Source organism: Juglans microcarpa x Juglans regia, chromosome 2S, assembly GCF_004785595.1.
Source record: "Juglans microcarpa x Juglans regia isolate MS1-56 chromosome 2S, Jm3101_v1.0, whole genome shotgun sequence".
NCBI lineage: Eukaryota > Viridiplantae > Streptophyta > Magnoliopsida > Fagales > Juglandaceae > Juglans > Juglans microcarpa x Juglans regia.
In genome coordinates, this window is record NC_054597.1 from 1508516 (window position 1) to 1531627 (window position 23112).

At 35.2% G+C, this 23112-nt stretch overlaps 3 protein-coding genes across 10 annotated transcripts; all 3 read right to left on the bottom strand.

The window, feature by feature from the left end:
• Nucleotides 1-738: 738 nt before the first annotated feature.
• Nucleotides 739-3890, bottom strand: LOC121252685 (hypersensitive-induced response protein 1-like). Of its 4 annotated transcripts, XM_041152444.1 has the most exons (7): nucleotides 3753-3890; nucleotides 3467-3578; nucleotides 2523-2719; nucleotides 2086-2206; nucleotides 1814-1905; nucleotides 1583-1679; nucleotides 739-1389 (listed from the first exon to the last, which is right to left on the bottom strand). In XM_041152444.1, the coding sequence occupies exons 3-7, from the start codon at nucleotides 2709-2711 to the stop codon at nucleotides 1022-1024; spliced, it is 867 nt and encodes a 288-aa protein (XP_041008378.1). In that variant the 5' UTR covers nucleotides 2712-2719; nucleotides 3467-3578; nucleotides 3753-3890; the 3' UTR covers nucleotides 739-1021. The 4 variants fall into 4 exon arrangements, with proteins under 4 accessions (XP_041008378.1, XP_041008377.1, XP_041008376.1 ...); XM_041152443.1 differs by lacking the exon at nucleotides 3467-3578; XM_041152442.1 differs by lacking the exon at nucleotides 3467-3578 and having other exon boundaries at nucleotides 2523-2732.
• Nucleotides 3891-5587: 1697 nt separating this feature from the next.
• Nucleotides 5588-10436, bottom strand: LOC121252683 (probable serine/threonine-protein kinase PIX7). Of its 4 annotated transcripts, none has more exons than XM_041152435.1 (7): nucleotides 9870-10436; nucleotides 8837-9222; nucleotides 8528-8663; nucleotides 7383-7519; nucleotides 7191-7314; nucleotides 6114-6651; nucleotides 5588-6032 (listed from the first exon to the last, which is right to left on the bottom strand). In XM_041152435.1, the coding sequence occupies exons 1-6, from the start codon at nucleotides 10060-10062 to the stop codon at nucleotides 6134-6136; spliced, it is 1494 nt and encodes a 497-aa protein (XP_041008369.1). In that variant the 5' UTR covers nucleotides 10063-10436; the 3' UTR covers nucleotides 5588-6032; nucleotides 6114-6133. The 4 variants fall into 4 exon arrangements, with proteins under 4 accessions (XP_041008369.1, XP_041008372.1, XP_041008371.1 ...); XM_041152438.1 differs by having other exon boundaries at nucleotides 8837-9219; nucleotides 9870-10435; XM_041152437.1 differs by having other exon boundaries at nucleotides 5588-6651; nucleotides 8837-9219; nucleotides 9870-10435.
• A 1250-nt stretch (nucleotides 10437-11686) lies between these two features.
• Nucleotides 11687-18320, bottom strand: LOC121252684 (protein CLP1 homolog). Of its 2 annotated transcripts, none has more exons than XM_041152440.1 (11): nucleotides 18238-18320; nucleotides 16745-17032; nucleotides 15965-16033; nucleotides 15739-15834; nucleotides 15180-15267; nucleotides 14655-14782; nucleotides 14485-14541; nucleotides 13691-13825; nucleotides 12675-12910; nucleotides 12180-12224; nucleotides 11687-12033 (listed from the first exon to the last, which is right to left on the bottom strand). In XM_041152440.1, exons 2-11 carry the CDS (start codon nucleotides 16964-16966, stop codon nucleotides 11946-11948), a joined length of 1164 nt encoding a protein of 387 aa, XP_041008374.1. In that variant the 5' UTR covers nucleotides 16967-17032; nucleotides 18238-18320; the 3' UTR covers nucleotides 11687-11945. The 2 variants fall into 2 exon arrangements, with proteins under 2 accessions (XP_041008374.1, XP_041008373.1); XM_041152439.1 differs by having other exon boundaries at nucleotides 14655-14793; nucleotides 15180-15421.
• Nucleotides 18321-23112: the final 4792 nt, after the last annotated feature.

Genomic DNA, 23112 nt, shown 5'->3' on the forward strand with positions numbered 1-23112 from the left:
ATTAATAAAAAAAAAAATCTGAAAAATAGTATAAAATACAACTAACGTAATTACTTGGCGATAGGATAGATACTTTATAAAAGTATAAGAAAAACCATCTTGCATTACTTTCCGTCTCATTCGCGTGCCGTTCAAGTCATGTTGCATCACTTTCGCGATGCACTAATTTTGTCAATGTTTGGAAAATTTCAATCCTGGTTCAAGTAATTGATTTTTGAATAATTCTATTTATCATCCCTACGCATTATATCTATTTTAATTTTTTTTTTCTATAACAAATATGTAATGTATAGATGATAAATAGAACAACTGAATTAATTTAACAAGAATAAAATAAGATAAAATAATAATATTAAAATATATAAAGTGTTAGATGTGAAATGATGAATAGATTCCTTGAATCTAATTAAAACAAGTGGCATAATTATCTATTATTGTCTAAGAACATGACAGTGTTGCACAAGTGGCATAATTAATGCCAAACCCACCCCCCCGGAATAAAAAGGTTCTATAATTTCTACATGTTAAATATTTTGTATGAAGTGGTCCCTTGAAAATTAATTTCATGGCCCCCCTTTTAAATTTTTATTTAATTCGAAAAGTCGTTTCTAAAAAAAAAAATTAAAACTAAGTTTATGAGAAAGAATAACTGTTCAAAGTTCCCACACTATTAAGGTTGACGATATATAGACGTATATATATACAAATGCAAATGAAATGAAAAAATTACAATCTAATATAAATACTCACTTTATATTCCCTGGTTCAAGCATAACAAGAGAGACATTCGGGGTGAAATTACACACACTAATCACTTTACATTTGAATAATTACACACAGTTCCTATTGGGAACTACATTATCTTTCGGCCATCAAGTTACTTTGAAACCATCACTCTCTCTGATATGTGATCAAAGAAGAGAGAGCCTAAAACAAAGCAAGCAAACTAAAGATCTGCTCATGAGTAGCAGTTCAATACAAAACCTACATACCAAACACGCATCACGTACTCCATCAGAGCTTATATTGGTTTTTCCACAGAACTAGCCTGAAGAAGACCCTCTCGAATTTGTGTAGCAACGTCTCTCACTGCACCAGGTCCATGTGGGATGAAAACGGACGATGACTTCGAGGACGCCCCGATCTCCTTCATCGTGTCAAAGTATTGAGTCACTAGCACCATGTCCATGACATCTTTGGGAGTTGTTCCAGGCACATTGTCAGAGAAGGCAAGTACACTGTCCCTCAGGCCATCAACAATGGCCTGGCGCTGGCGAGCAATGCCAAGCCCTGACAAGTACTTCGACTCTGCTTCTCCTTCAGCTTTCTTGATCTGCAATATTTTCTCGGCTTCTGCCTTCTCATTTGCTGCCAACCTCAATCTAGCAGCTGCATAACAAAAGTTAAATGCATAAAAAAGAGTTGAAACTTGTACGCAATCCATAAGCATCTTATCATTAAGAAGCAAATTACAAGTTTTCATAATGAGCAAAATCATACTCCACATTAAGAAATTACAAGTTTTCAAAAAGAGCATAATCATACTGCAATCTACTTCCCATAAAAAATTTACAAACACTACCTGCATTTATCTCGTTCATTGCTCTCTTCACTTGAACATCCGGCTCTATATCCACAATAAGGGTCTGGACTATTTCAAACCCATAAGTAGACATAGCCTGTAAAGTACAAAAGAGAGTTTCCGAATTGTGAGTTCTGGATATACCTTATCTACTTTTTTCTTTGATAAGTAGATATACCTTATCTACAACAATTCATGCCCTCTTTTCTTAAGAGTAAAAGATTACGTTACCTTTTCCAGCTCCTCTTCCACAGCTTTCGCTATGTCATTCTTCTGCTCAAAGACAGCATCCAAGTTCAACTTCGGGACACTTGCCCTTATAACTGAAGAAATGAAGTACATTAGCTGCAAGAATAATCTCTTCCAACCATGTATGTTAACAATAATCTCTTCACATTGAATATAACTACCTACGTAAAAATTTGATAGCACAAACTATTGTGCAGATTTTTTTTCTCCTTGATAACCGGAAGGCCTAAAGCACCAAACATTGCTTTACATACCATCAAAAACATAGGACTGGATCTGTTCCCTGGTATTGGTGAGTCTATAGAAAGCATCAGATGCTTTTTCAGCAATGGCACGGTATTGAACGGATGCCACAACATTGACAAAGACATTATCCTGAAAAGCCAATATTACGCTACCTTGGTCAACTGCTGGCAATAAAACAGACTAGGCTCTTTAAATTTAGGAGGTAGAAGAAATTAAGTAAGATATCTCCTCTTTACTAGAAATAACAAAGTGTGATTAAAGATGATAGAGAGAAATGTAAACAATGCAAACTACTTCCATATGTTAAGATATCACACTCTCATATGAAAGATAAATTCACAATTAATCAAAGATTATAAAAAAAAATACAGAAAATCTGAAGAGGATAAGCATGAGATTCAAACCACATCATTTCGGGAAAGAGAAAAGTAAAGAAGTTGAAAACCTTAGTTTTTGTCTCGCATCGTACGTCAAGTTGTTGAACACGCAGCGTGAGGCTACCAGCAACCTGGTATCCAAGGCACCAAGGCAAGCAGTGACACCCTGGCTCAAGCACATCATCAAACTTTCCAAAATGTTCCCTGACAACTACATTTGACTGGTCCACTTGAATGCAACCGAATGCTTGACCCATACTTTGATCTGCAAATTTGGCCTAGAAAAGGAGTTATAATTCATACACCTAAAGAGCACTGATCCAATATCACATTCTTGAAAACAAAATTAAGAAAAATTTCGTAAATTTCTATGGAGTCTTAATCTAATAATGCAACATTTTATATTTGGTACTCTTTAACGTCTTTAGCTACTCAGTCAGTATTTTATCCCCTATCCCATCTTTGAGCCTTAATTGATTATAGGAAAAAAGAAAATCAAGCAACCAGCACTTGAAACGTAGGAAACCAGTAACCTAATTCAGATGTCTTTTCACTTTACAAAGTTTGATTATTTTCATTCCCTGGAAACAAAAACAAGACAAGTCGTTAAATCCAAAATTTTCTTTTCCCTTATTTGCCAGAATTTTCTCAGCAACCAAAAGAGTGTAACATAGATAAGACGAGCTCAAAAATTCGTTTGCATAATAAATAAATAACACTCAATTGATGAGTTAACAAAATCTCGATAAACAAAGTAGCAGTTAATATAAGAGGCTCTACGGCCTCTTCCTCTGTTTCTTCAGCAACCGAACAGAGGGTTCACAAAAATGAACTGCCTTTATAGACCTATTTCCGCAGATTAAAACAAAAAACCATTATTCAAGCCCGAAGTCTTGGGCCCGAGAAACCATAGGAAAGGTGTAAAAGAGAAAAAGAAAAAGAAATTCTAAGAAAACAATAAACTAAACCCTTCAAAGCCAATCATAAACACGAGTATATATAGAATAATAACTTGTGATTCCAAAAGAAACACAGAAGACTCCTGATCTTTTTGCTTTCTCTTCCTCTTGTTTCTCACCGATCAAACAGGAAACAACATCCAAGTGTACAATCAAAACCACAACCTAAAACAGAAAGTGCATATGTATAAGAGTCTTGACACAAATTGAACCCGCTATTTGGTTGCTGAGATAGCTAACAACATGCTCAAATTGAAAGTGACTGCTATGGATGTTCACCCTCATCATTCGTATGATTTTCCAGCAAAAAAACTAAAATTGAGAGGCTTACGGCTATACCTTGAAGATCACCAAGAGAGAGAAAAAAGAGCTATGGTTTTCGATCTGTTTCGTATGGCCGAGAGAGAGAGAAAGAATAGTTTCTTAACTCTTCTCATTTCTCTCGCTTTCGCTTGTGCTTCCAAATGTTTGGATTAGTGGGCGTAATTCTCGGTCTTGGGGACCGCCGGGTACAATTTGGGCAGGTTTGGAGATGGGATGAGATATAAAATTTTGATATTATTTTATTTTATTATTATATATTTTTTAAATTTTTATATAAAATATAATAAATAATTTAATTTTTTTAAATTTTAATTCATATTTTTTAAATTTTAATACAATAATAATATTAAAATATAATATTTTAAACTCTCAAATAAAATATAAAATTCTCATCTTACCTCCAAACCTGTCCTTAAAGTTATTTGCAAAAGGAAAAGTATATCATATCACCCGAATAATAAAGAATATGATTTTAAATATATTAATGTATTTTTTTTAAAAAAATATTTAAATATATTAAAAAAATATAAATAAAAAAATAATTTTATAACTAGTGATAACACCGAGCGGTGCTATTCAGGCTCGGTGCTATTCAGGCGGTAGAGTAGCACCTCTCTTGCCCGAGTAGCAGCGCTCTTTGCAAAATCAGTCTTTAATTTTTACTTTTTAAAAAAAAAAATTCCTTGAGTTTGCAATTTTTACATATTTCACCCCTGAATTATGAGAATTTATATTTTAATCTCCTTGTCCGTATAAAGTTAGACAATTGAGGTCAAATATACACTTTAAACTTTATTTAAATGATTTAATTTCATATCATATTCTTATTGGAGGTAGTGAAAGAATTAGTATTTTAAATCCTTTCATATATATTTTAAATACTTGAATTGCATTATTATATATATATATATATATATACATATACATGTTGAATTAATTGTTTTTCGATTTCAAATCCAATTATATATATTTTTTCAAGCCTTTCGAGTAAAGGTGTACATGTCAACCAATCTAACTGACAATCTTACTCTTGCGGTCCCATCCCAATAAGCAAATTATTTTATTTTAACGGCGTGCCAAATGAAAGTTAAATAATATATGTTAAGTTAAACTTATTAAATGAAAACAAAAGAATCTAATTAAATTATTAATTTTTACTCAAGATTAAAGAAATAAATTGAAAAATGAAAATTTTAAAATTTAGCATTTCTCTTCTTTTCCTTGGCCAAATATGAAAATGATTAAAATAAATATGATTTATGTTATGATCTTGAGGGTTAAAAGTTTAACCAAATTAGTATCCAACGGTTCTAAAGCTTTTGGATCAATAATTGAGTCTTTAATAATTGATATTAGAGCAAGGACCACGTTATGGATTCAAGTCACGGAGGGGACAACCTATAGGCTGGATTAAAATATTTTGAAATACTGATAGATGAATAAATCTGACAAAAAGAAAAGAGCTAACATGGAAGTCGGATTCGAAAATGTGGTGAAATATTATGATCTTGAGTATTAAAAGTTTAACCAAATTAATATACAACAGTTCTAAGACTTTTAGATTAATAGTTAGATCTTTTAACAATTTATTAGGCTGGATTTTGCGACTGCAAATGCTCAAACCCATTGCATCTGATCATAATCAAGCTCGTACCAACCAGAAAAAAAATTATGGAAAATGAATAGTTGCTGTGTAATTAAGTAGCTAGTTACATCAGTCCTATTGCGATATTGGGTTTAAGTAGGATCTTACAAAGCCACAATGCTAAAAGAGTTTAACCAAGAATCAGCACTAAGCCCTGATGAGATTCAGCCAATTGTTGTTCTCCATGCTCTTTTACAATCGAAGCAGCATAAAGTTAAGCAGGTTTTCTTATCATGAAACAAAATTTGTCTGGATTTCTGTTGATGATGTACAAACCAATTATAGAACAAAAACTTTTGTTTTTTTGTTTCAAATAACACAAGTTAAAGAATTATATCTTACACTGAGTCATCCTCTTTCCAGGATAGATAATGGTAGTGTCAGGGTAACTAACACGTCTTGAACCAGAAACCTGCTGCATTCAGCTACTCTATCCTGAAATGATTGATGCTTGAATTTATGACCTGGATGATCCTAGTTTCAACTTTCCACCGAAGACAGCTGTTTCAATCGGACCCCTGGGAGATCATTGACACATTTCTTGGCACCTAATATATCATTCAGCATTGATTTGCTGTGACATAACTTGTCATCGGTAGACCTAATGCCAATCCTTTCTGGCTCATGGTTCAAGAGGCGTCACGATAACCCTACGTCACATAGAATCAAAGCAAAGATTCCCCTAAGGAGGTTCGTCAAACTTACAAATCCAAGATGTATAGCATACCTACCAATAACGAAAAAACCAATTCTATGATTCAATAGCATTTGGTTTTGGTGAATGGAGAGGATGAGGGTGTGGAGAAGCATGAGGGCCATTTATAGCTACTAAGTTCCTCGTTGGTTGTCCATTCCTTGGTATGGATGCTGCCTGCCTTCCAATTCCATTTAGAGCATTTGGGTAGGGCCTGGCACGATCAGCTTGCATGGTCTGGAAGAAAGAGGAAGAGCTGGCCATGTCCTTGAGGTTTGGCAGAGGCTTTAGGGCTTCAACAACGTCACTCATCATAGGTCTGGCTTTTGGGTCCCGGCCAAGGCAGCGGACAGCTAGCTGAGCAGCTTTCTCTGCCGCTTTAATCGAGAAGTGACCTTCAAGGCGAGGATCTATTAGCTGATACAACTTCTTCTTGTCTCCAAGAAATGGTCGTGCCCATCCGACAAGGCTTTGCTCTCCATTTGGTCTTTTTTTATCCATGGATCTTCTGCCACTCAGCAATTCAAGTAGGACAACTCCAAAACTATAGACATCACTTTTTGATGACAGATGTCCTGAAGCAAGAACCGTGCAAGATTAAAGCATCTAAGGAGAATCTATGACTCCTACACAAGAGATAAAACCTCAAAGTACATGGCCAGGTCTTAAAGTAGAATTGCAATAACTGTCAGATTTATATTATTTAAGTAAGCAACCCTTGCTTAGCGCCGCCGCCCCCCCCCCCCCCCCCCCCCCCCCCCCCCCCCAAAAAAAAATAAAAAAATAAAAAAAAGGAAATCAGCCCTTAAAATGTTGGAAGTACTTCTAAGGTATTTTTTCATTACTTGCACTGTTAAAAAATTAAATCTCATCTTCTAAGAACACAGCAGCACAAACCAAAAGATAAATTGGTCATGTGTTAGGTTTAATGAATATGCCATCCCACCGATTATGCCATCTCTTCCACCAGAAACTGCTTGGCTTTTTGTTGGGAAAAACTAAAGTTCAGGGAATAAGGAAATTTTCAACCTCTCCCTTATCCTCATTAACAACCTGTAGTAAAAGTATCGCTAGTGCCAACTATTGTCAAGCTGCTAATTGTAATCACACTCACCAGTCAAGACATACTCTGGAGCTGCATAGCCATACGTTCCCATAACACGTGTCGATACATGAGTTCTGTCTCCCTCGGGACCATCCTTGGCAAGTCCAAAATCCGAGAGCTTGGAATTATAATCCTAAAATGATATGTTTTTTCAGAATGGAATAGCAAGTACAATGCTAATGCTTAGTTTTAGTCACATACCGTATCTAATAAAATATTAGATGTTTTGAAATCACGGTATATGATCGGCCTTTGAGCTTCTTCATGAAGAAAGGCAAGGCCCTTTGCAGCACCAAGTGCAATTTTCATCCGGATAGACCAAGGAAGGGGCAGCGACCCTGAGGCATTTAACATGGCTGCTGTCAGACATTAAAATCAGAAGTAGAAAATGCAAACCGTAAGGGCATAATATGCAGTGTTCCCCTTTAGTGTGATGTGTCACACTGTACAAGTCCAAATAGCAGGACAAACAGATTAACGACATAACAAGGGTGACTTGGCTTCTGAACAGAATAAGAGCCATCAAATAGAGCAACCAATAAGACTTGGAATACGACCATCTCATTCTTGCAACAACCATACGTGTACATATTGACATAGACGGTAAATGCTAAATAGCCATGTGCTCCTTCAGCAGTTGTTAGTACAAATAAAAGATCAGAAGGAAAACTATAACAAATCCAAATAAGACTTGGAATACCACCATCTCACTCTTGCAACAACCATACGTGTACAAATTGACATAGAACGGTAAATGCTAAATAGCCATGTGCTCCTTCAGCAGTTGTTAGTACAAATAAAAGATCAAAAGGAAGACTATAACAAATCCAAATAAAGGATATCGGCAGGCTCTTCAATTGGGCCATAGCTATGAGTGGACAAATCAAACCTTCTTAATCTCAGGGTGAAAAACTTGATGACAACCCTACAAATATATAGTGGTCCTTATTTCTTCAGCCAATATATATACATCTTTGACTAGGTTGGTCACAACAACCTTTAACCTCAGCATTTTCATTCATTAAATCACCATGCCATTTAATTTTTTCAATTGGAAGTTCTTAACTTGATTTTTCCAGAACAAAATTTATATTTTAATGCATCATTGGTCAATAGTTGCTCATAGACAGTGTTTATAGAGAAATGATAAGTGCCACCACTGACAACTGAATGCAACTGCATTATGAGCCTACTTCTCCATAAACTTCCATTTGAACTCATGTCTGATCTGATGTTTCATGTAAACTAATTCTAGACTTCAACTGCAATGCATTACATTTAGATCAACTGAAAAATATCTAAGATAAAAGAAGCTTGGTTATCAGAATAAAAGATTTGTTGCATACTTCTGAAAAGGTGGTTCTCCAAACTTCCCCGAGGCATAAACTCATAAACTAATAACCGCTGATCATCTTCAATGCAGAACCCAATCAATTTAACCAAATTAGGATGGCTGAGGTCACCAAGCAAATCAATTTCAGCCTGAGATGCATACAAACATGGACATTAATGGAGATGAAAGAAACGGAACTATTATGTGGTCTAGTGTCTGCCACTCCAAAAAATTAGCAAATTGAGTATGTGTGTGTGTGTGTGTGTGTGAGAGAGAGAGAGAGAGAGAGAGAGAGAGAGAGATTATATAAGAGGGTCTATACAAGCCACTCTTTATGACCCTGATGCCCATCATGGTTGAGAATCTTGACAGCAACCGTAAGTCCAGTACCAGGCTTTGCAGGTGCAGTGCCATTCTCTTCCACCCAACCTTTGAACACACAACCAAAACCACCTTCACCAAGAATACTATCAGGTCTGAAGTTCCTCGTCGCCAACTTTAGCTCATTAAATGTAAACTTCCGAAGTTGAGAAGCAACCTTCAGCTCCTCACTGAATTTTAAAGTGGAAGATACACTCAATTTTGACGTTGATGCAGAACTGAATTTTGACGTGGATGAAGTACTTCCAGTATTACTAGTGATGGTAGAGGACCCTACTGAAGCAACTGGCTGGTCTCTGCTTTTTTCATTCATAGAATTATTCTCTGCTGCTTTGGACAAAGACAGATGCACTTAAATGAATGATTGGTATTCGATTTTTTTGTCATATCTTAAGGAAACTTAAAAGTGTACTAGATGGTATAAATGCCAGCATAGGACTGAGTTTATGCGAGATAATTCCCAATAGATTTAACTAATTGTAATCAACCAAATGAAAGAAATGTTAATATGCACCTACAGAGTTGATGGTCATAACATAATGTGGTGGCCAGGCCAACCAAATACACGTCAAAGGGGCAAATACGAAGAAAAACATAAAAACAAAAAATTCTCATAACGGGGGGCCTAATTGCTTTAAATACTATTGCTGATTGAACAACACATTTTGATAGAATATGCATAGTTCGCATCACTTACAAAAAGGCAATATTGGGCAGAACAGGTTGAAAAATACTAGTCTTTTAAGACCCTTAGTTGCTTGCTTAATAATTCTTCAGATCCAAAAATTTTTTTAATTAAAAAAATCAATATCCCCACATCAAAAAGAAGTTGCATGTATCTTCACTTTATCAAGAGAATTAATCAAAGAAAAATCAAACAAAAGGAAAAAAAATATCCATTCGAACCTAAAATCAGAACTCCCACAGAAATGTTTTGCGCACATACAAGCCAAGACAAGCAAGAAAGGAATTACCATAAGGGGCAGTAGGTCCACTAATGGAGCTATCAACTTTTGATCTTGAAGATATGAAGCTCCCAAAGAACCTGACAGTATTAACCCAACACCCAGTCTCTACCTCCCCCTCCCCCCCATCTTTCTTCCTTCCCTTTGACTTGCCCACATCCAAAGCCATCTCCTCCTTAATTTCATTAGCCTGTAAAGCCATCTTCCAAAAACCCTTGCGATCAAATTCTCATACCCCGAAAAGCGAGAAGATTCACCTACCACATGCAGAATCCATTTCAAGCCACCTCACTTCAAATCATTCGAACCCATCAAATGCCTCGTAAAATAATGAACACCCACAAAACAATGTGACAAAGAGCAGGAATAACTGAAAACTCACTCAGACCCAGTTGTAAAATTTGGTCAAAAGGGCCTCCGGAGGGGGAGAGACATTCCAAGCTTGCAACTTGAAAGGGGGTTAGAGAGCTGAGATAGGAAGGGAAGAGTTCCAACAACGGGCAGTTCGGGCAGTTTGAAATATGGGCAGGACGGGCAAGAGAGAGACAGAGTGATAGAAGTGTCCCTTTCTTTGACAGCAGCAACCTTTGGCATATTCTCCAAGTTATCAAATCATAAGTACTACTTCAATAAATTGTTTTCTTTACATAGGCTGCCATATTCTACAGATTGCCCAGATTTAGGTTCCTGCACCAGCACTCACGTTATCCCACGTCGGCACTCGCGCTAGTACGAGAGTATATTTTGGGAGCTCCAATAATAAGGCAGAGAAGGAATTTCAGACCAGTTTTGTTGCATGAACCATATAAGCTAGACCCGAAGGGTAATAATCAGAAAAATTAAATAAATGTCTAAAGGGGAAAATTAAATAGATATAGATAGTGTAAATAACCTGATTAACTGAGATACTGCTTGTTTTTGTTTTTGCAGGCACGTAGTCCTCTCTATTTTTGTAACATTTCGGTCTTCTTTGCATAAGTTTAGCTATTATAATTTTTAATTGATACCATCATTTGGAATCATCTCATCTAGTATCCTACATATATTTTACTATATATTATTCATTTTTATCTTTTAGGAATCATTTTTACAACTTCTCTCATATCATCTTATTTAATTATTACAATTTTTTTAAATTTTTACATAAAATAAAATAAATAATTTATTATTTTTTAAATTATAAAATAAAAATAATATTAAAAACATATATTTTAATAATATTTTATTTAATTTTTAACTTTAATTTTAATTCGTTTCACCTGCAAACACAAACAATGGAGACGACGAAAAAACTGACTGGCTACTTCATTGACATTTCCTTAAAGAGGTCAAAATTATGTTTTAAATTAGAATTTTCCTTTTGCAGTGCATAATTAAGGTTTAAAAAAATGACTGCAGAAATAATTACTTAATGTTGTACAATAGTCAGCATTTCTCAGTCAATCAACGAGCGTACTTAATTAGTTAATGGTGATGGATCTTCTCGCAGTCGCTGCTACAGAAGGCCTTTTCGTCATAGCTGTTTTACATTTTTAAAAGAAAACATCTCGTTTAGTCTCGTCTCATCTCATTTCATCATTATAATTTTTTTAAATCTCTACATAAAATAAAATAAATTATTTAATTTTTCAAATCTTAAAATAAAAATAATATTAAAAAATATATTTTAACAATATTTTATTTAATTTTTTAATTTTAATCTTATTTCATCTCATATCTGAAAACCTTTAGTTTAAGTTAAAGACCTGAATTCGAGATGCACCCAAGATTAACGTGCAATTTTACGGAACTTCGTGACTGAAGAGTTGTATGCAAGAAATAATACGTAAAACTAGAAGCTAGAAGAATACATTACTACACTAGAAGTAGCTAGCTCTCAAGGCACAAGCTAATTTTGGTTGTGATACAAGAGAAGAATACATTGCCACACTAGAAGTAGCTAGCTCTCAGGGCACAAGCTAATATGTAAAACTAGAAGCTATACCCATGATTCCCAACATACAATCATTTCTATAACTTCAGTCTATTATTCGGGCTTTTCAGCCAAAATAAAAAACGATATTTATAAATTAGTCAGGTTTTGAGTCAAGTTTCAAGCCATGTCAAGGTTCCGACTATCAAATATTTGCTTGGGAGATCTCCGGCAGACGGTCCAAGGTATGTAATTTTCTTCCTGTGATATATATATATATATATTTTTATAAGAATATATATATATATATATAGAGAGAGAGAGAGAGAGAGAGAGTTAACCCCATATAAAATCATAATTTCCACAAAGATGCTTCTAAGTTGGCTATGAAAGCACAAAACTCAAACCTTTGAATGTCGACATCCGTTATATAGATAAAGCCAGCAACATTACTGCACCCATAAAAGGAAAAAAAAAATTTGTAGTCAGCAGTTTGTGCATGCTTGTATGTGTGTGTGAGAGAGTGAGAGAGAGAGAGGGAGTGAGATTGAGAATTATCTCGAGTTATCAAGCTAATTATGTCCTCAGGTTTGAAACATGAAATGAATCATATATGGCACATTAAGGCAGGTCCTTTTTAATGGGATTTCAAGTATGAAACACTGCATCAAGCAGAAAGCAAGGTCTATATGACTAAAGTCATCCCGGACAGGAGATTCATAGGTGGCATGTTGAAATGACAAGTCCGAGAGCTAGCATTCTGCCACATATTTATATTGTTTGGGGCATCACCGTTTCAAATTCCAAATCAATGTACGGTCAGATTAAATCTCGACGGTGCTTTTATCTATAGTATCCTAACTAAGTGGGTTCCTCAGGGTTTAAGTTTGTGCTAAAGTTACCTTGAAATTATTTCATCAGGTTCTTTGGCAAACGAGACAGCAAGAATTACATGGAGCAAGTCCCGGTTGACGCTAACAGGAACTAATCTGGTCGGGTCTGCAGCAGGCTCTGCTCCAATTGGCAGCGCTGATCGTGGGGCTTGTGGTCCACCCCCAATTCGATATACAGCCAAATCACTAAAATTTGCGATATTAGAATGTGGGGAGAGATCATTCACTAGGCCATAAAAGTATTCCTGGGAGAAAAACAGACTAGCCTTGTGATTAGGAGGAAGCATTGACACAACGGTTAATAGTGTTTATATGTAACTGTAAGTTGTAACTATGTGTCAATCACATATCTTAAATGACAAGATGTATTTTCTGGATTGGATCAATATTAAAATCACAGTGCAACAAAACCTGAGTATTAAGTAACAAATATAAGGCCATAGGTGACAGATTAACTTTTCATAAGTTCGACTAAAAGTTATTTAGCCAAGTCTATGGGAATAGCAACAAACTACTAGAGTTCGATTGTAGGGATGTCCCAACCCAAGTAGAGAAGGTCGCGGGGGGGGGGGGGGGGGTTTGGGGTTTGAATGAGATGTTGGGAATCCTAACCGAGCATGATAAGGAAATAAATCCCCCCCCCCCCCCCCCCCCCCTCTTATTAAGAAACAAACTTGCATATATATCAGTCTACTCTATTAAGGCTTCTGAGTAACTAAAAACAATCTCCTTTCCTCAAACATTTTTTTTTTTTTTTTACAAGTAATGAAGGATTTTATTGATGAAATACTGTAGATGGGTCCTTTCCCCAAACTTGCATCCCTTAGCAAGAAAACAATCATCAATACCAAAAGATATTTAAATCAAACCATCGTTTTATCTACCTTAGAGAACCATTGTGGCTCAAAATAAATGATAACCATAAACAGATAAATGTAGTTCCAGGTGTACTCGCAGACCTCCTTTAGTCAAAGAAACAAGGGAAAGAAAGTTTACCACTAAGTAACCATAGAGGTCCCTCTTACCTTTATCCTATAACTCCTGGTCTTCTGACGAACTTTTGCATTCCTAGATACAACCCCGCCGGACTTTTGAAGTTTCACAACATCTACATTCGGCTTGTTCTTTAGGACATCTTTGAGCATGCTCCAAAGCTTTTCCTGCATTGAGCTCGAAAGAAAACTCTGAGGTGCACTATAAACAAGAAGCTCCATTTACTTATTTCAAGAAATGATTTTAGAGAAAAAATAATTCAGGGTCTAAACTTACAAAAATATGAGTTCAGTGAGAGAAAAATTTAAAAATTTTAGACACGAACTCCTAAAAGCAAGACAAGTACTTAGTATCCGAGAACTTGCAGCATAGCCTATAAATTAAGCATTGCTCTGTGTATTAGTGAATTTGAACGTACAACAGGATCTGTTCATATCTTAGAAATATTCGTAATTCCACACAAAGACCAGAGATTCTGAAGATTCACCAGAAAGTGGAGTGCCTATCTAGTCTATCACACCCAACACTAGGAAGAAAGCTTGGCAATACACATTCGACCAAAATGAAAAGAAAAAAGGTAAAAAAAAAAAATTCAAGGTTTATGGCTTAATTTTCTTGTAGGGTGTCTTTCTCGAACTTGTGGAATGAAGGACATATATAACGTGTGCCAATATGTGAGACAGTGAGTCACAAGCTATCACACCCGATCATAAATTATACTCTCAAAGCAAAGAGCATGTGTGTATCCTCTAGCCTCAAGGAAGATGCTAGCAAGATGACACTCGGAATGTTGATTCAAACAAACCCTCCAAAAATAGGCATTTACCTGACCCAAGACCAAGATGACATTGGCATTGAATATATCAATTGCATGTAGAAGCAACTGCAACAAAACACGATATATTTAAACAATAGCTCCAAATATTTGATATCGACACAAGCATTCCAAATAAAAACCATCTACACATTACTACAGAAGCTTTAAGAATCTGGTACCTCATAGCCTACTCCTTCTATCCATCCCATGGTATTGATCACCATACCTGCAGCTCGAGATTCTGCATTACCAGTAAACTGTCTCTCCAGCATTCTAGCAAGCTCCTTCACAAGTACTTTGTACAAATCTACATTGTTACTGCAAAGAAGCAAATTTTTATATATCCTCGAGATATGGATATTATCAAAGTTATCAAGTACTAATTTTTATAGAGAAATACTTCAGTTACAAAGGGATTACACAAAAGTAAACCTACAAACTGATATGGCTTGATACAGAACGTCAGATTGTAAAGTTACTTTTATTGTAAAGTATATCTAAAGGATCACATGAAGCTACATCAGTTTGTGGGTTTATTTTTGTGTACTGTCTTTGTGTATGTGGCACTTCTCTTTTTTATAAGTAGATGTATCTAGTACCAGTTGTAACTCGCTATGCAATATTTCTTATTATGTGGAGACCAATCAAGGAATGAATCAAAAGATACATAAACAGGAAATAGACAGGGAAAAAAAACTAATTACCTAGGAGTTGTGTGCCCATAGAAGTACACGAGGGGCATATCAAGAGGAATTCCTTCCACTGGGTCAATGGGCAGTTCGATTGGGGTGGCTGCAATGCATCCAGGACAAGTTATAGATCCCTGGCCAATATCCAAATCCACAAAAGTAGGTTTCCAGCTCTGCTTAGTTGCCCAACTAAGAAGCATCCTTGATAAGGTACTTTTGCCAGAATCTGTGGGTCCCACAACAATCACCCGGGGTCCCTGGACCACTTAAGCATTATACCAATATACTAATAGATACCAGGTCAGAAATTTAGGAAGATTAGTGTTGATGAGGGTAAAGCCCTCCCATGATATTCTTTCTTTAAAACTTCTTCTCTGTCTTGTTTTGCTGATTCTTCTCCCCCTTGAGTTTCATGGGAGGAAGAGAGAAGAATATTCAGGAAGTTCCACATATCGAGCATGCTAACAAACAAAGGATTATGTGCACAATACCAGTAAAAAAAGGAGTATGCATGCAATATTCCTAGATAATTTTCGGTATATTTGTGATGAAAATTTGAAAATGGAAAAATTACCTGAGAAGAATCATAGTCATTAGATGATGACGCTTTTGCACGGCTTCTCCGTCCTTCCAATATAGCATGGACGTTTACATAACTAACCATGGGTGTCTAAAAATAAGGATAACAACACTATCATCAGTCAGTTAAAAAAAAAAATCTAATTTATTTGACAAAGCAATAGCACAAGTTATGTTAACAAACCGGGAAAAGATACATATAGCAGAGCAGAAGCAAGCACCTCGTCTGCAGTATAATCAAGTTCAGTAGCACCATCCATTTCAATTGTTGCTCCATACCAAGTAAAAACCTGACACATAAAACTTGAGTTTCCCGCAACAAATTGCATGAAAGCATATAAACACGGATAAAGGATCCGTTCACTTTATTAATGTCATTCGGTAGGAACCAACAAAACCTCTAACCCAGCTCAACCGAGCATTCCATTACGTTCAAGTGGACCATATCCACTACATCTGATATGATGGCTGTAGCCATCGGATACCTCTCCAACCGTGTACAATATTTATTTTTTTATTTATTTTTATGTTGGAAAACTTCTCCAAGGCAGCGCTTGGGACCCACCCTGTAGAATAAATCTCGGTCCTGTACACCGCACATTCGAAAGTTTCCAACACGGAACTAATTAAATCGCTAGCTTATCACCAAGAAATACTATGTATCTAAGTTCAAATACACTGTCATAAACGTTTCCAAAAGCCAAGAAATAGCGTAATATACAACTCGTCAGCATTGTGGTCATCAATGAGCGACAAAAATCAGCAACAATTATGATAGATTTTTTAAGCATTCCCAAAGACACAGTCAGCACTGAAAAAAAATGGAACAACACGTATCACAGAGTGCCTCAACCCTAAAAATGAGGCTGACAACTAACATAGACCCTACTAGACAATTTAGGAATACCGATTTTCAAGTTTGAAGCATTCTGCTCGTACTAGAATTCATAACAATACCCTAACTATCAGCTATCAGCGGAAACTGTTGATTTGAAGCTTACGGCAAATTTTAGCCTGGGAGGGAAATTGAGCCAGATTTCCGGGGGTAGCTCGGTGCCGAAGATCTCAGCCGTGCCAGTGAGCAGTCGAAGCCTGAGAGGCGTGTCGTTAGAGACCTCAACCCTCAGCTCACTCTCTCTCTCCAATTTCACCTGCCTGACAGTTGACGCGGATGCCGAACCGGCCGTTCCTGGCGCACCCATGGCTGCGCCACTGTAAGCCATAACTCCTATTACTACTCCCGTGTTAAGAACCCCTAACTGGGTTGAGTTCGACGTACGGGCAGAATGCTGCCGTCAGGAGAAAGGAAGAATGGTTTGGATAAGTGGTTTAATGTAAGATTAAAGTTAAAAATATTAGTAAAATATTATTTTTTAATATTATTATTATTTAAAAATTAAATAATTTAAAAGAATAAATTGAAATTTAAAAAAATTAAATTATTTATTATATTTTATATAAAAATTTGATAAAATTATAATAATAAAATAAAATAAGATAAGATAAGATAAGATAAAATAAGATAAGATAAGATAAGATAAGATGAAACATTTTCCAAATTTCGAAATCTAAAACGTTGCTTTTGGTTCTTTAGTAAAGCTCTGCATTTTGTTTAAGCTATGCGTTTTGGATTTATCTGTCATTTTAGTTAGTATTCTTTTAAGAAAAAATCTGCATAATCTGTTACTAATTATATAATATTCATACACCACATTTTTTTTAATTTTTATTCTTATTTTTTATCAAATATTTAATACATAAATAATGAATAAAATAATTAAATTAAATTAAAAGAATAAACTTAAAAAGAAAAAATTTAAAAAATATTAAAAATTTTAAAAAAATTTGGTGTGTAGTTGGCAAGATTGTGTAACATTACTCTTCTTTTAGACTTCGTTTAGAACCTCAACTCATCTCAATTTATTATTATAATTTTTTCAAATTTCAACACAAAATATAATAAATAATTTAACTTTTTTAAATCTTAAAATAATAATAATATTAAAATATAATATTCTAATAATATTTTATCATTTCAATTCAACTCAACTCAACTTAATTCAACATCTAAACGAGCCTTAGGCATTGTTTAAAAAGTAAATCCATTTCAATTTATTATTATAATTTTTTTAAATTTTAATATAAAATATAATAAATAATTTAATTTTTTCAAATTTTAAGAACATCTAAACGGAGTCTTTTTGTCACGGGTGCTTATGTTGCAAGTGCCATCTCTCATGCCTCAAGAAAAAAAAATAAGAGCATAGATTCAGCCCCTCGCAACCATTCTCCCAGTGGATTCAAGTGGTGAAATCCTCCCTGAACCAGAACCTGTAGTTGACCGAAGGGTGAGGTGGAATGGGGATAATAGCTGGGAAACGTTGTTGAAGCTCCGACAGCTCCTTGTGGGCAAGGTGCTCTAAGGAAGAAGAATGTTAAGAACCCTAACTGGGTTGAGTTCGACGTACGTGCAGAATATTGAAGTGTTGAAGTTTTGAAGTCGAAGTGGGTGGCTGCATGTAGAAACGGTGTCGTTGGGCCTTGAAGAGAAACGATGTTGTTAAGAGAAAGGAAGAATAAAATTATGTTGTGTTTGGTTTTTTAGTGAAGTTGTTCGTTTTGTTTAAGCTTTGCATTTTTTGTCTGTTATTTTAGTTAGTGTTCTTTTACAGTCGTTCTATCGTTTCGACTTTTTATTACGAGTAGTTATGTCGTAAGTGCTAAACGTAGGGTATAAGGAAGAGGGAGAGAGAATCATCTGGAATCTTGTAATTTTCTTGAGAACTTTTTCTGGAGGCAGGGTACCTCAAATACCCATTGTAATTGCAGCATTTTGATGAATTCATGAAATCATATTTCCATTTCCATCTATTGTTCTCTCAAGCTTAATCGATTTGTCACAACTCATTTAAAAATAAGCAGGTAGATAACATCACGTGCCTGATTTATTGCCAAAACAAGCAATGGTGAAGGAGTCAAGGACTCAGGTTTGGGAGTGTAGGAGTCAAGATTGAACTCAGGTTTAGGAGGGATAGCTACTGTACTGAAGGTTTAGGGCTTTTACATGCATCTATATTCTCGTCTTAACATAATGTTTCAGTGTCGCCTGCAATCAATGGTATTGTTATAGGATTCTCGAGGTTCGAATTTGATTCTACGAAAAGGTCGCCTTAACAAGTGAAATAATTAATGGCACTACGTTGGTCGGAATCGATTTTTTTTATAATAATTATTTTCTCAAGCTCTCATCTTAACGCACCTACCACACCCGCCAGCATGCAGGAGAGCAAAAGACCAAAGAAAAATATTACTCTTACTATTCGTTTCTATCGCTAGTTTTTATTGCTGTAATTTTTTTTTAATTAATGATTATGTAAGTATTTTGTAATAATATTATGAATTTTTTTAAAAAAAATATTTAAATATGTTAAAAAAATATAATAAAAAAAACAAATCTCAAAACCATTAACGAGAGCTCCAACGGGAGTTTCCAACTGTGGGAGTAGCACCGCTCAAAGACCAAAAGAAAAAGATCCCAGATTTCCTTGATCTCATGACCTTATCCACACTCGCTGACTTCCCTGATCTTCTATATTCAAGCCCTTACATCTAAAAAAACAGCTTACTTACTGCGGCTACTTCCTCTTCAAGCACTACTATTTCTAATCATTGGCGATTAGAAATATTGGTATGCAACCAAGATATTAAACATGTTAGCAAAGATGAATCAACAAGTCTAGATTATTGGTTTGCTTCTAAGAGAGAGAGATGTGGATTTTGGCTTTAAACATGTTATAATTTAAGACAACCCAGACTCAACCCAATGTTGTCATCGAGGAGTAAGGGTAACGATGTCTTCGTCGGCCAGTAACGTTGTCTTCGTTAGCCACCGGAAGCTGTGGGACTTTGGTGGCACAAAGCAACAACGAACCCTAGGGCCAGGTGAGACATAGTGAAATGTTGAAGTTGGGCGACGTTGGGCTTTTCTTCCACTGGTTTTCAAATGGTTTTTCTTCAATTTAAGCTCCCTTCATTTCTTGCATCCATCTCATCATACACGTTGGCTAGTGTGGCCAGTGTGTTAAAAAAGGGACTTCTTCTTAGTAGGACTCTTCGTTTTATACAAGCAAGTAATTATATTATAGTGTTTTAAAGTACAGTAGGTGGGGCTTGAGGACTCCTAAAAAGAAAATATTGGGAAGAAATATTAGAACTAACATACTAGTCCAGGTCCCATGTTCACTTGACTAGTATACTGCAATATGATCAAAGAGAAGCCAACCATAAATGTGGCTTTGGTTGGCAGTCTTCTAAGAAGTATGTCGAAGATTTCCACTATAGTTGTGAAAGCCTACCATAGATGGAGTTGCATTAGTTCTAGACCGATTGTTGTAGTTGGAGAGGATCGTTATCTCATGTTCTACATACTTTGAAAGGGGAGCAAATAAATTCATAATTTTAGGAAAAACAGTAAGTTAAGTTGGGAACGAATGATTAACTCCATCACAGCTTCGCAAGCATTAAAGAAACACGAATAATTGTACCAGCGCGTGAGACTCACGTGCTAGCTATAAATGAGAGTGGATAGTCATATCTTAAAAATCTCGAATCCAGAATAGGGTGGAGAGGTGTATGTGGTAGTTGGAATTTCAACGGTGGGCGATACGTAGGGCTTACGTGCCCCTTTGCGTGAGACATACTCATCCACCATTTTGCAACACCATCTAAGAATTTGATAATGCGACGTATGCATATAGCTCGAACGTCGTCAAGAATCAATAAATCAGTCTATCATTCGTATCAAATAAGAAAAAACACGTGAAAGCTTTGCATATATGCCTCCCTCCACTAAGATCGACACCTTTTGATTTTGTAGATTGAGAGATCAGGCATAATTTAGTTGGAATGGACTTGCACGTCTTGTGATAGCGTCAATGTGGACAAATGGAATAAGTTCCATGGGGCGAGGTTTTAAAAGATCAATCTAGGTTTTATTTGGAGTTAATTTTTTCTAAATATTATTTATTTTTCTTTTAACCATTATTTTTATCATTTTAAATATTTATTCAAGACAGCTAATGCCGCATATCAAACAATAACAAAAAAATAACGTATAATACTTCTCCTTTTTTAGAGGCAGGGAGACCGTATAAATCATAAATTTTTGCAAGTTCAAATACTCTAGAGTATTTGATCCAATTTTAGAATTTTAAAATGAAGTAAACATAAATACTTGAGGTGAGTTTTATGGTATTTAATACTGTCCACAAAATTTAGTTAAATAACAATAAATATTGCTTGACTCACTTTTTTAATTTAGATCCTAAAATTGGTATAAGAAATTTCAATGATGTTAATCCGGTTTCTGCCAATTGGCTAAAAAGAGTTATGAAGTGTCATTTTATTCAATTATCATGTTAAAGTTTATTAAGGAACCAAATTCATCTCGTCTAAATTCATTTCAAATTAATTATTAATGAAACTCACTACTTTTTTAATTTTCATAAAAAAGTTAAACTCATCTCAACTTATTTCATACATTTCAACTTAAAAACTTAAACTCATCTCAACCTAAAAAAGTTAAACTCATCTCAATGGAACTCATAAGATACTACTATTCACAACTCAACGCAGTGACGAAACTATTAATTTTCCTTAGGGGGGCCAACTTTTCTATCACACGAGATGTTTCTGTAAAATGAAAAAATATTACAAAATCATAAAGCATATATAAAATTAAATCTTGATAATTTGTCAAATAAAGTATAAATAAAGTTTTAAAAACACAACTTAATGTCTGTTTCAGGTTTTTGACGATAATATTTTATAGAATAATATTCTTTTATAAATATGAAATACTTAGAAATTGTTTTCTTCATAGAAATTATCAAGTGATCTTTTAGAATGTCATCTTTCATTCTAATATCTAAGCTAATTTATCAATTTTTATGTAAAATCTATCTATTTTAGTGTTACATTAAGCATATAATACTACAATTGAGACATTAAATAAACTTTTTCTTACTTAATGAAGTTTAAAGGATAAATCATCTCTACTATTTTTCATATAAGCCATCAATCTTAAATAGTTTTTCTAGTATTTTCACGTTAGATTCTATAATAAGAAACTTAATATTGTATAATAAAAAACTTTAAGGTCAATGTTAATAGTTTATTATTTCTCCTAATCTTAGTTTTAATTTAATTTTAGTGTGGTCACATCCTTGAAAATAGGTAAAATATAGAAATTATACAAAAATCTAGGGGTTATAGAAGAAAAATTAGAGAGAGACATTTTTATGTATATTGAAATTTTTCAAAATTTTAAAAAGTATATGGGAATAAAGAAATTATAAGTTTTTTTGAGGGGCCAATTTTTCTATATATATGGAATTATGAATAAAATTTATGGGCTATTTTGAATTTTAAAAAAAATTTGGGAGGCCATGGCCCCCTTAAACTATATATAAATCCGTCATTGACTCAATTCAACTCATCCCAATATCTAAACTCATCCTATAAAACTACAAAGGCATTCCAGCTCTGTTTTTTTCTCTCTACCCACAGTCCACCATCATAGTGTCATCGCCCAGGGGGGTGGAGCTTCGTCTCCTCCCCCTCGGCTCGCCCGCCCTTGTTTTTAGGTTTATTTCCATTTTTTTTTTGTAAATTTTCCGGTGATAGTAACAAGTTGTTCCAATCTGCTACTTGCCAACAATATTTGACCCCCATGCGCCCCTCCAATGGTCTCCTCAGTCCTCAATCTGTCGGCGTCCTGAGCCGCACGTGCCGCCGTACCAAATAGGGTTTCCTACTGCCACACGCGACACCATTAGGGCCAGTGGCTTCGGATCTTTCAGATTCGTGTGCTCCTTTCTTGCTCAATGTGGCACGTGTCCTACACGTGCCACCACCGTCAGTGGTGGTCCTCGCCGGTGTATCGGCTCATCTACAAGTTGCTATTCTTCTATGTTTCTACTTTCTCTAACCAGCGATCAAGACGATGTGATCATGATTGTCTCTTACTATTGGACCAAATCAACAAAATGTAATACACCCCTCTCGACTGCGGCTTTTAGTCATAAGATTATAGTCTGTTGACCAGACTATGTTAGAACCGCTTTTGAGCGGCTTCCCCTTATGGAAATGGGTTGGAGTCAGGCTTTTGACTTGCCCCACTTTTTTATTTTTATTTTCGATGCTGATGCTGCTTTTACTTGTTTTGAAAAGATTGTCGGAAACTCTCATCCCACTGATTCTTGTATCCTTATAACCGTTTAGTTTATCTACGCAATACTTAATTTGTTGAAAAAAAAAAAAAAAAACCCATCCTATAAAAGAAACGAACAAATTCTAGCGCGCACACGGA

Bases quoted from the DNA above. Each gene is read 5' to 3' on its own strand.
- LOC121252685 (XM_041152443.1), bottom strand. From the start codon at position 2,711: ATGGGTCAAGCATTCGGTTGCATTCAAGTGGACCAGTCAAATGTAGTT. The intron at 2,207-2,522 runs GTTTTCAACTTC...TTGGCTTTTCAG, and splicing joins GATGCGAGACAAAAACTAAG to GATAATGTCTTTGTCAATGT. The intron at 1,906-2,085 runs GTATGTAAAGCA...TCATTTCTTCAG, and splicing joins CCAGTCCTATGTTTTTGATG to TTATAAGGGCAAGTGTCCCG.
- LOC121252684 (XM_041152439.1), bottom strand. From the start codon at position 16,966: ATGGCTTACAGTGGCGCAGCCATGGGTGCGCCAGGAACGGCCGGTTCG. The intron at 15,835-15,964 runs GTGCTTGCTTCT...CCTTATTTTTAG, and splicing joins TTGATTATACTGCAGACGAG to ACACCCATGGTTAGTTATGT. The intron at 14,542-14,654 runs GTACCAGATTCT...GTTTTGTTGCAG, and splicing joins TAGAAGGAGTAGGCTATGAG to TTGCTTCTACATGCAATTGA.
- LOC121252683 (XM_041152435.1), bottom strand. From the start codon at position 10,062: ATGGCTTTACAGGCTAATGAAATTAAGGAGGAGATGGCTTTGGATGTG. The intron at 7,315-7,382 runs GTATGTGACTAA...ATATCATTTTAG, and splicing joins CTAATATTTTATTAGATACG to GATTATAATTCCAAGCTCTC. The intron at 6,652-7,190 runs GTGAGTGTGATT...TTCTTGCTTCAG, and splicing joins TCCAGAGTATGTCTTGACTG to GACATCTGTCATCAAAAAGT.